The 12,271-nt window shown below is 41.6% G+C and overlaps 1 protein-coding gene across 1 annotated transcript in view; it reads left to right on the top strand.

Annotated features, from left to right (window-relative positions):
- CMIP (c-Maf inducing protein) overlaps positions 1-12,271 on the top strand; it is a 130,293-nt gene that overhangs the window by 96,277 nt on the left and 21,745 nt on the right. Inside the window, exons 5-10 of the mRNA XM_062499914.1 lie at positions 442-483; positions 3,108-3,170; positions 4,556-4,636; positions 7,876-7,979; positions 8,534-8,638; positions 9,432-9,785. Of these exons, the coding sequence (XP_062355898.1) occupies positions 442-483; positions 3,108-3,170; positions 4,556-4,636; positions 7,876-7,979; positions 8,534-8,638; positions 9,432-9,785 (749 nt within the window). The remainder of the gene's footprint in view (positions 1-441; positions 484-3,107; positions 3,171-4,555; positions 4,637-7,875; positions 7,980-8,533; positions 8,639-9,431; positions 9,786-12,271) is intronic.

Below are 12,271 nucleotides of genomic sequence, written 5' to 3'. Positions count from 1 at the left end.
TGGTAGTATAGGTGACTCTCAGTCAATTTATTGGCTGTTCCTGATACCATGTTTAAAGAAATAATTTTTGGAAAACTGGCCACAAAAAAACCCATCCACAAAAATCTTTTTAATAATTTTTGTAGAGACGTACAGCTTGTCCCAAAAAAACATTTTTAAAGAAAAGTATTGCTGGCTTTACTTTTTCAAGTGACTGAGACCTCTGGCATCCTGGTGTTTGTGTGCTGACCTGAAGGAGCAATGAAGGCTTGCACCACTCCTCATAGCAGGCAATGTACCACCTCCTTTAGGAGAATAATTTTAATGCTGTGGGTTTTATTCAGAAAATAAGCAATTGAGTCTTGAGCCTTTCTTCTTTTGTCTGGTGGGATTTTGTGTGCTGGTGTACCAACTTGAGAGTGCTCTTCACTCACTCATATTTCTTCTATTCAACTCTTTCAGAACAACAACTTAACCACTCAAGACCATGAGAGCATTATTGTGGTGAGTATCTTTCTGTCAAAAGCTGAGTACAAATCAATGTTGTTTGATAACAGTTCTGTTAGTGCCTGTCTCTGCCCCAGTGAAGTAGGGCAAATGTGAAAGCTTTTCCACCATTGCTGCTGAGCTTAGGCAGGAATGAAAACCATTTGTCTGTTTTTTGTGTGGCTTTGTCATTTCTCTTTTCTTGTTTGGTAGATGAATTACAGTAAAGCTTTCTTGTCAGCGTGTGTGAGAGAACACAGCATGTTGAGTGTTAACAGTCTCTCCAAATGGTCTCCTTAGGAGGCTACACAGCAATATCCATATCTATATATGTACTTTAAATAGTCAAATCCCATTATTTCCAGATGTGTCCTATAAAACCCTTAGGCTGAGTAGTTTCCTAAGGGGCTAATGCTGCCATATACAGAATGTCTCCATTGCTGAGAGTATGTGAGCAAGGGATTGCTCTTGTATCATTCCAGTTTAACTCCCTGCTAACTATTTGTAAAAATATCCTCTTAAACTTTTTTCTTTTTTGTAGGTCACATATACTTACACATAGAAATAAATGAATCAAATGGCAGCTATATTGCTTGTGAAACAAAGTATAAAATCTCAGCAGTTTATCAGAGAGGTGGAACTTGGTTCCCCATCACTGTGATTTAATTTAATTCTCTGGCAATTTCCAGGTGGTTTTCCTAGTAATCTAATCTAGAGCCTCACCACCACCTGATTGTATCACATCTCCCTGACTCTTTCTGCAAAATAACAACGTCTCAGGTAGCTGCCATTAGGTGTTAATTGTGTTTAACTGCTGTTTAAGGTACCCTTTTAGCTGGAATCAGCCACTGAGATAAGTTTCTGAAGTAGAATTTGCTTTTCTTTGCTATCACTTTGTTTAACTCTAGTGCCAGTGGTAGTTCACGCCCCCAGTTACAGCTGGTTGCTTTTGGGGATGGATTTTTTTAATACAAGATGTGAGGTGGCCCTGCTGTGAGCAGGGAAGGTGAACCAGGTGGCCTCCAAAGGTCCTTTCATCCTGTGTTATTCCTCTGCTCTGTCTGATGGCATCTTCAGTTCAAGTCCTGCCCTCGTGTAGGTTGTGCCCAAGCCATTAAGGAGCTGGCAGTTCCTGGGCATTCAGAGCTCACTGCCATTACCCAGATAACCTGGGTTATTCCTGGAAAGAATTGCTAATACTGTGTACTTATGTAGCATGTAGAAAGTACACAGTGTTTGGCCCTGCAGATGGGACCAGCTTTCCTCCTCTGGATGGTGCTGGGGCAGATCAATATCCCAACCAGTCCCTTCCTGCTCAGGATGGGGATGCTCGTGTTGCCATGGCTGGGCAGCGTGGCATAGCACGTGTCTGCTTTTGACCATCTGCTTCATGCTTTGGACCATGGCATTCATAAGGAAAGCACAGGAAAAGGTCCTTTCGGGCTGTCACCCCTCCACACTGACCACAGAGGCAGAGCCATTGCTTGCTTGATTGTCTGTGGTGGTGTTGTCCTAAAGCAAGCAATCCCAAAGATGGGTTCAGGAAAGATCTAGAGCTCAGGTGTTGGATGGGGAGTGAGGATGTTCTGGTCTCACTGGATGGGGCTTTGTCCTCCATCAATCCCCTGTGGCTGGCCACCACCAGAGGAGGAGTGAACAGTTACAGGAGGATGGCACATGATATTGAGTATCATAGTTCTTACATGTAGCCAAACAGGTTTTGTTGTTAAAATTAACACTAATCTTGACCTGTTTGTGTGTGACTTTGAAACTCAGCGACTGCAAGCAGGCTCACAGGGCTGAGAAAGGAGGTGAGAGGGAGAGCAAAAACAGGTTGCCTTAGTTAAAACCCCAGGTGCCATCCAGATAAAATATCTGGTGTTCAGTTGCTTAATACAAAATGTCCTGGCTGCTGTGTTCAGCGTCTTCCATTGAAGTGGGTACTGGGAATCCCTGTAACTGAAGAGTGGAAAAGCCCGAAGGCACCACCACATAGAATTATATTATTCTGGTACCATTTTCTTATTTACAAAGGAAGTAACAACAGCATAAGTTCATTACCCCCTCAGTGGCAGGTATGACCTCTAATGTGTTTACCCAGCATAAGCACATTGGTTTGCGTAGCAACAAAGGAATGGTTGTTCTCAGCTTTTACAAAGTTAGATGCTTGGTTTTGATAAATAGGGTCCTCCCAGGTAAGAACAGTGCTAGGTTGCTTTTAGTGAGCTCTTTCTCACCAAAAAAGAGCTCGAACTCTTCACAAAGGATATGTGTATGTGGTTCAGTTTTTTCTTTTAGGGAGATGTTCTAACTGAAACAGTGAGCCAGATTCATCCTTGCTTTATCCTAAAGCAATTGGTCTGCTCCTGCTTCCACTTAAACCATTTAAAATATTGCATTCCTTTGCCCGTTTCACATATTTACACTGATGTAGTTAAAAGTAGAGTTTTCCTGAGGATTCGTAGCAGAGGTGTGCTTGAGCTCAGTTGTAAAATAAACACATGGCCCACCTCTAATTTCTCTCTATTCTTTTGTCCTTTTCTAAAAGTGAGCTTTTATCCCCTCAAGAAAAATACTTCCCTGCAATATGCTTTCTCCAGTTGCTGCCTTGAAATTAAATTTTTCTCCCTTTCTTTTTCAAGGCAATTGCACCTTTGCTGGAAAACAACCATCCTCCTCCTGACCTCTGTGAATTCTTCTGCAAGGTATCAGAACAGCTTTGCTTTCTGAAATCTCATAGTTGTATATGAATGTAGTTCTTTGAGCAGGAGGTTTTTTTCTTTAACTTCTTACCTCCTGCCCAGATTGAGTTCAGGTTTAGGTCAGCAAGGATTGATACTGGAACAGTGAACACCACCATTATGATAAATGCAATCATATGCTTAGTATATCAGACTGTTTCATCCTGATACTGTGTGAGAGTTAAAATTTTGAGACTCCCACACCGCAGTCTGGGTACAAGAGATTTCTACTGCATGCTGTGTTTAGCTAATGCAGAAATCACTGGAGCCCCTGTGTTCAGATGTGTGTAACTCACCCTTTATGGTATTTTGTCACTGGGTAATGGCAGTGGGAAGATCATAAGGACTCATCCTCTTTTCTGGTAAATCCATGCTTGTGCTGCATTTTGTATCCTTTCTCCATAAACTTCGGAGTATTTTGGATTGCAGACCTTGTGGATTTAAAAATACTACTTTTCCTTGAGGCCTGTTTGTGTTTCAGTTTCAAGTCTGCTTAAATTTGCTTACTGATGACTGGGTATGCATTTGTCAAATATTCTGGATGCTGCTTGTAATTCCCATCCAGAGTTATTCATCAGCTGCTTCTTCCTACAGAAATTGAGTCAGGTGACAGAAACTCCTCTGACTTGCATTTTTATAAGCACTCTTAGGTCATCAGTGGCCTCAGACTTGATGCATTTTTATTCCTTATTTGGATTTTTTTGCCTTTACTCTCTCAGAGATGGGCACCTAATTGTCTGTAAATGTGTGCAATGGGGTGTGTATAGTTGCAGAAAGGAAAACAGGTGGGCAGGGTAATGAAAAGGAGACTTCATCTACAAAATCAACCCTACCTTGAGCAGGGGATTGGACTAGATGACTTTCACAGGTCTTTCCCAACCTAAATTGCTCTGACTGACACATTATGATTATATATTTCATCCTGTGATGGGAGAGTGGGTTGTTGATACCATCCAAGATCCACTGCAGGTTTTTAGCCTGGATCCCAGAGAAAGGAGGGTTGGGGGCATTACACTACCTGTGTGATCATATCTTCCTGTTCCTTGCCCCTTTCCTTCTAAAACTGTTGGCAATAAGATCCCAGAATGGTACATTGCAGTGAGTTTTGGGAAGAATAGGTGACAGGGAAGGGAATTTGAGGTTTGTGAACCACCATGGGAATCTTCTACTAGATGCCAGCAAATCCATAGGAATGAGCAGTGTTACGAGAACCTTAATCTCAGGAAAGATTAATTTAGCTCTTGGATCTTGTTAATCTTGGGGTAATCCACACGTGGAGTGTAAAGCCAGGGGAGACCCATCTCCATAATTCCTGCATCTCCCAAAATGTGACCTGTTGCTCGTTCCAGCACTGCCGAGAGCGCCCACGGTCCATGGTGGTGATCGAGGTCTTCACCCCGGTGGTCCAGAGGATTCTCAAACACAACATGGTGAGTGCTCATGCCACGGGAGCTCCAGCAGTCTGGAGAAGTTTCACTGCCATACCTTTTGTGATCAGCTGCTGCTCTGTTGCCTGCCATGCACTGTGGTATCTAAATCTGCTCCCCCAAAGTGTGAATGCTGCATGTAATCGTGTGTTACTTCATCAGTGCACAAATAATAAACTTTCAGTGGGATCCTCAAAAGCATCTAAGCAAAGCCGTTGAGGGATGTTTCTTTTGGCAGCAGTGCCACCATATGCAGCTCCAGCTCTCTCCCACCTGGCCCTTGGCTCCTTATTTACTCCCTGCATACCATATTTGCAGTCAAAACAGTTTAAAATCAAATAAATAACAAAAGCAGAATGGCAACTTTGTTAATTTTGAACTGGGGCCCTCAACACATTTTCTTTTCTTGGTTTCCATTTTTCTTCAAGCTCATATCCAGTGAGTTCTTACCTAGGATTCCTGAATATCCTTATGCTTTTCTACTGCTATTTTTTTACTCATTACAGGATTTAGGTACTGTGTCATTTTGTGTCTGTTTTTACCCAGACTTTCTCTCTTCTCAGTGCTGATCAATTCCTTGTCAGTGTTTGAAATAAATGCCCTGCTTTGCTTTCCACCCTGTAGACCAAATTCCCCTTCCCCAAACTCTGAAAATATTCTTACGTGATCCATATTCCTTTCCTAATAGAGATCTGGGGTACTTACCAGCTTTCCAGCTTTTGTGGCATATTATGTTTTCTGCCAATGTTTTTAAGTGACATGAAGAAATCTTACTTCACAATGCAGTGGCAAAGAATAACAAATGAATTAAATAAAATATTTAAGGCAGTTGATTTGGCTGTGATCTCAAGGATGAACCTCTGTAACTTTATAATCAACTTCTTTTCACTAACATATAATTTTAGAGACCATCCATTGTCATGCTGTGATTAGCATGAACCCAGTAGAAAACAGTTCATATTTTTTATTTTTCCAATCTTATTATTTAACTCCCTGAGATTACAGAACTTGGTAAAGAGAAAGCCCAAGATGGCAAAAAGGTCATATTCCTGGCTCTCTGCCAGCACTCTGCAGACATGTAAACATTTTTGAATATTCTGTAGTGTTCAGTGAAATATTCTGTAAATGTTATTCTTGGATTGCAGACTGATTTTTTTAAAAGCATCCAGAGTTCTTGAAGGGTCTCAAATAAAATCTAAATGCATAGTGTAATGCTTGTATTTGGTTAGCTTCAGAGAATTGGGTATATTTACCATACTTAACATTTGCAGATTGAAAATCAACATGTCTGTACCGCAGTGTGTAGTTGGAGAATTTATGGTGTCAGGTATTAATTGGAGTGGATTTGGGCACTTTACCACTCTCTGGGGATTTGTGTACTGAATAGTGCTTTAGTGAATGTGTGTGTGTGCTCACATAAATAAAGTTACTCTTTAGGAAGACACTAAACTTCATCACCACAGGAGGCCCCGTGCAGTCTTTGGGGCAGGAGACTGAGCTGGCTCTTCCCACCTTTGCCTCCAGTTTGTTCTGTGGCCTTTGAAAATTCCCAACAAGTTTTGCTCCACAGTTTTCTACCTATAAAATGTGGAAAGTATGTCTCATTTATCTCTGATTTTAACATCTCAATAACAAGGATAAGTTTTTGTCTTAGTGAGAATACTGGTTACATGCAGGACTGGAGGCTGTTGTGTGCTGATTTGTTTGAGGAATGCTCAGCAACTTCCCAAACCTTTGGGTTTTAGCTGTTTGTAGGCTCAGCCCAAATGTTTTGAATATAGCCCTTCTTTCTTTTTTTTCCTCTTTTTCTTTTTTGAGCAATCAATATTGGTGGGATGTATTGTTCTGTGCTTGGTATGTGGTAGGGCATTATATTAAATTTAGAGAGATATTTTATTTTATGGAGTTCAGCAATGACCGCCTCTTTATGATCTCTTGGACTTGGATTCCAGCTTCAGTTAGAACACCTAGATAGGTTGAAAACTTTCATAAGCAAATTGCAATTGCAAAAGCTGTCTTGCAAGGCCTGTTCATTAAATTAATTAAATGTTCTATGAAGCAGACATGGTCTCCTGTCCTTGGATCAAGTGTGTTTGCACCTGCCAGAAAGAGTTGTTAAAAGTTTAATGATGTTAATTGTAATGATGTGGAATTGGCCACAGTCCCTTTGCTGGGTCAAGTTACCAGGCATCCATTCAGTACCAGCAGAGAGACACTTAGGGCTTGAAGGAGACATTGTTCAGCCTAAGCTTGTGTTCAAGTTTTTGCTCATTTTTTCACTGTAAATTTTACCAAGCATTAATGTACAGGTTGTGCTTTAGAAATGCCTGAAACTAAAACGAGTTAACAGAAGTTTATCATCCCTTTTACAGACCACCACTGGTTCATTACCATTTGTGGCTTTTCTTTAACATTTCAGTTGCCATGTATTTTGTTCAGGATAACTTCCACAGGCAGCTGCTGGAGGAGTAGCTGGGAGTGCTTGTTTGTCCTCAGTGGACCTTGTTCCCCACTTGGAAATTCAGCTGTGTAGTTCTATAACACCTGTGTAATAAGGTTACACCTGTGTAAATGTGAGGAAATGTGCTGTGGAATAACACTCACCAGACAGCAGAATTTACTCCTTTCACATCTAAAAATAGCAGGTGATGTGAGGAGATGCAGGATTTCACTTAGCAGGTGCCTCTCTGACTGCAGGATTTAAAGAAAGCCACTCTTGAACTCACCTGTCAAATTCACAGCATAGCTGGAGTAAAATCCCTGGAGAAAAAGTGGATCTCTGGTTTCATACTTTGTTGCTTATTGATAGCATTTCAAAATGATTTTCTCTAAAACCAGAATAGATACCCATGCCAAACATGGATATACAATATTTTTTGAGTTTTATTTCTAAAAATTTGCAGTTAGGAATGAAAGCAAAAGTGCCAAACAAAAAAATGTATTTCAAAATATTAAGTGAAAAGTGCAATACAAATATAAGTATAGGTGAGATTTTTTGGGTTTTAGTTGTTTGTTTCATACAGAACTTTGTCTTCAAAGTGGGTATAAAGTAAAGAAGAGATTGGAAACACTGTCATTATTAGTGGGGAGAACATTACTTCAGTGTGCAGAGATGCTCTTCTCTTGAAGCTTGTGAGCATAATAGCAATGTGAATTCAGTTGTGTTTGAGCTGGTTTCTTTTGAAAACCCACAGTTTCGATGTACATTCACCATCTTCACCGAGTCTCTCCTTCTTGGACAGGATTTTGGGAAGTGCCCTCGGTTGCGGCTCTTTACTCAGGAGTACATTCTGTCTTTGAATGAGCTGAATGCTGGAATGGAGGTGGTGAAGAAGTTTATTCACAGGTTAGCTACATTTAATTTATGGTGTATTTCCAATCCTGTGTCCATGCTTTGGTGTGTTACTTCTCCCAGCCCTGCTTTACTGGCTGTTGACAGTAGCTGGTGCTTTTTTGTACTGGCAAACAGCAAATAAATCAAGTCCATCAGGGATTGTTGCTGAAGTCTCTTAAAAAATGCTAATTCTCAGATAAGGCTGGGGTTTCCTGCCTACTTCCACACTACAAGCAAATAGACTTTGCTGTGCATACGTTGTTAATACAGATTTAGACTCAAAGTCTCTGCAGGATGATTCAAATTAACTTTCAAGTTCATAATGCTCTCTCAAGTGTGAGATTTTGGGAGGACTTCAGGAATACCACATCAATTAAATTGATGATTCGTCTTACCCTCATTCATAAATAGAGCCATTGAATTTACAAGGTTAAAATATCTCTCTTGTGGCCCTTCTGGAGATCCCCCAAAGATGCCTATCAAGGTCTTTCCCCATATTCTGTCTGGCTGCTTTTGCCCTTAGAAATCTTCCTCTCAATGACGTTATCATGTTTTTTGTTTTTCAGCATGCATGGTCCAACAGGACAATGCCCACATCCCAGGGTCCTGCCAAATCTCGTAGCTGTCTGCTTAGCTGCCATTTATTCCTGTTACGAGGAATTTATCAACAGGTCAGTATGAATTCCCAGCTGACCACATGTTACTCCCTTCCAAACCCACGGCACTGCTAAACAAGATCAGTGTGAGATGGCTGTGCTAGAAAACCTGAAAGAAGCTGAACCTTCATTCCCTGGTACTCACCAAGGGAGGGATGAAAGGCAGGGCTGAGACCTTGAAGACAGAGTTGTGTGTAAATCCCTATGTATCTGCAGCTTTGAACCCGAGCTGGTTTCACAATGCTGTCTCTGTTATTGTGGAAAATCTGATTCCTCACTTGCCGCAAAATAGATGCCGCAGTTCTTGACACATGAGCCAGTTTCCAGTAGACACTGAGGGTTCCCCTCTGCTATGTTTCCTGTTTGTTTATGCCTATCTGACTTTACTCATGGCAGAGCACGGACAGGGGCTGCTCAGTGTCCAACACGAATTCCAGACACGAGGGCTGCAGACAAATGTCTGGGCATGTACTGTAGCCAGATACATACTTGGGCATGGATTCTGTTACAGCTTTGCTCAACTTGGACAGGAAAGTTCACCTTTAGACTAAACTGGTCTGTCAATTAGAATAATGAAAAGCTCAAATCTTTGTCAAATAGGGGCTGCAGAGCAGTCCTATTGGAGCCTTTTAATGTTTTTAATTGATTTCAGTAATCCGATTGTACAGAAGAAAGCCATCCAATGGGCTGGAGTGAAATGCAGTGGGAAATTGCAAAAAATCGTGGCTTCCCAGAGTTGCACTCTCTCTCCCACTCTCTGCTGGTCTGTCTGTCTACTGAAATTATTTGTTTCTTTTTTAAAATTCAGTCGGGACAATTCGCCAAGCCTGAAGGAAATTCGGAATGGCTGCCAGCAGCAGTGTGACCGAAAGCCCAATCTCCCCCTCCGCCTTCTTCACACGAGTCCTGACCTGGTCTCTCAGGAGGCCACCTTGACTGAATCCCGTCTCAAACCAGTTATTGTCACTTCCAACGAGATCCACGTGGAAGTGGAGCGCAACAACACGGCCAACCAGAAGATGACAGCCGGCGTTGGCAACGACAGCGAGCCCAACCTCATCGACTGCCTGATGGTCAGCCCCACCTGCAGCACCATGAGCATCGAGCTGAGTGCCCAGGCAGACAGGATCCTGGGCTGCTACGTGGAAATACTCAAGATGCTGTGAGTGACTGTTTTGAACAGCTTTTAGAACAATGTCGTCTTAACCGGGGGGGGCTTTTCCCACAGGCCTCTTGTCTTCAACATCTGTGGCTAGCCAGCACATGGTTATAAATCTTAACTCCAGATCTGGAGAGTCCAGCCTTTGAAAGAGGCATCTGGCACTGCCAAGATGTTCTAAAAATAGCATTAGGAAGATGAAAATGGAAAGCTTATTTGTACAGGGAGCCTCAGGCATTTTACAGAAGACGAGATGTTGGTGCCAGTGGTTTCTGTTTTTGTTCTTGCCCACCAAAAATAAATAAAAAGACCCATTTGTCTCCTCCAGGGCTCTTGGGATTGCCAGAGACAGAGCTAGAAAAAGGAGGTCTGTGCTAGGTTCAGTGCTTGTGCAGTGATAGGCAGTACCACTGCCCTGACTTTAGCAGAATTTCCATACGGTTAATGTTGTTCACTTAGGTGTTCTCCCTTCATGTGCTTCTAGAAGTTTTATGACTTATTCAGATTTGCTTGTATTAGAGTGGAGTCTCTGTCCAGTTGCTTTGGTACAGGTGTCCAAATAGTCTTTGCTGCAAAATGCTGGCAAGGTGATTCCTGGCAGGCAAATCATCTAAATATCTTAAACAGGAGTATAAAGGAAAATGTTTTTCAGGAAAAGCTTGGTTTTCTCTGGATAAATAAGTGAAAAGGAATAATAGAAAAGATGGACTGCAGAATGGGAGCAGGTAATAGAAGTGCAGTAAAGCAACTTTGTTGACTTTGACAGCTAGCTCTGATAATGAGTTGCAGTGTGTTTTGTGGCAAACTGTTAAACTTCTACATTAATTACTTTTAAACAGTGTAAGGCTTAATGAAGTCATAGTTTAACTTTTTAGAATCCACGACAGGGTGGGTGAAATCTGGACTCTGTTGTAAACCATGAGCAAGTGCCTACACTGTAGACAAATGCACATCTGGGGGCACACTCTCAAGGAATAGAATTAAGTCAGACTGCTGTGATGGAGGATTTTGTGAAGGTTTTGTCCCACATTGCCTTTTTTTCTAAGCACGTAGTACGAATTTGCAGCATCACTCTTCCACTTACTGCACAGCTGACTTGCAATTACTTAAGCACTCATTCAAAACTGGAGACAGGACAAGTGAATACCAGATACTCTTCCCATTAGATTCTTGAGCAGGAAGTTGCTGTGAAGGCTAATTTTGTGTATTTTTTCTCTTTGGCCTAGGTTCTTCTGCTTTTAAAAATGATTGCGTTAAAAAAGTGCAGCATGAGTTTGCTTCTAAGTCTCCACGCACCCAGGTGCTACTTTAAACACGTCGCATATTTATTCCTGTCCCCTTGACTCTCCCTGTTTTCCATAAACACTGTGCACTCTCCCAGTCCTGATGCTGGTTTGGATGCTGACTCACTAAGCATTGACGGTTTTGGTTTCATCATGCAGCTGACACACACTTATAAACAAATTCACAAATGGGCATGTTCTTCCTCGCAGTCTCTCCACTTTTAAACATTTGATATGCCAGGTCCCAATTTCCATTTAATTTGCTACGCAAAGAACTCATTTCACTCCATACCTGAAAAGAATCTGTTTTGTTGATGCGTTTCCTATCTTTTTAAAAATCAAGTTGTTCAGCAGCAGCAATGAAAATGGGAATGCGTTGCTGTTAGAGGTGGTGTAGGTGTGGAGCAGCTTTGGGCTCTTTTTCTGCTTGTACAACAGGAGTTCTGAAAGGTGAAACCCACAGGATGTGCACAGTGAGGGACCAGTGATAACAAAACTGGTGCAGCTCTCCTCAGAGTGCCGGTCAGAGCCTGCACCCTGCTTGGGAAATCACAGCCTATGAGAATATAGGGCAGCTCCTAAGGCAAAACCAGGGCTGTAGCTCCTCTCCTTTGAGTTCTCTTCCATTCCTGTTCATCCCTTGACTTTTTGGGTGCCTGAAAGCAGTAATGCAGAACCTGCTCCTGATTCTGCCACTGGCTCACTGGGGGGGTTTTAGATAAGTCACTTTTAAAAGCCTCATTTTACTAATTTGTAAAATGCAGGTAGAGATTTGCAATGTTGTTTTTTAAATGCTGAAACCAGTGACGGAAAAGCATTCTAGAAGGGCTTGTAGTCATTACCAAAAATACAAGATAATGCTGTTGTGATGCTGATTACTTTCATGCTCTAACTCTTCTTGAACAAAGGATTTCTGTTGCATGAAATACTATTACTGTACTTTGAGAATCTGAGAACATGAAGAAAGAGAGTGGAAGAACATGCCAGTAGGAAGAAAACATTAATTATAAAACAACTGCTATCCAGGAGCTGAGCTCTCAGCAGGCATTCAGTGAAATAATGTTCTTATTAATAACAGTGGTAAGCCAAACATAAATAAGTTGCTTAGCATTGAGTTTGATTGTTCTTTTAGGTGTTTGACTCAGTATCATCATCAAAACAAAAGAGTCACCAGCGATGATATCTTTTTTACATAATTAACTTAGG

The sequence above is a fragment of the Cinclus cinclus genome, chromosome 11 (genome assembly GCF_963662255.1).
Source record: "Cinclus cinclus chromosome 11, bCinCin1.1, whole genome shotgun sequence".
Classification (NCBI taxonomy): Eukaryota; Metazoa; Chordata; class Aves; order Passeriformes; family Cinclidae; genus Cinclus; species Cinclus cinclus.
This window is presented reverse-complemented; position numbering and strand designations above follow the sequence as displayed.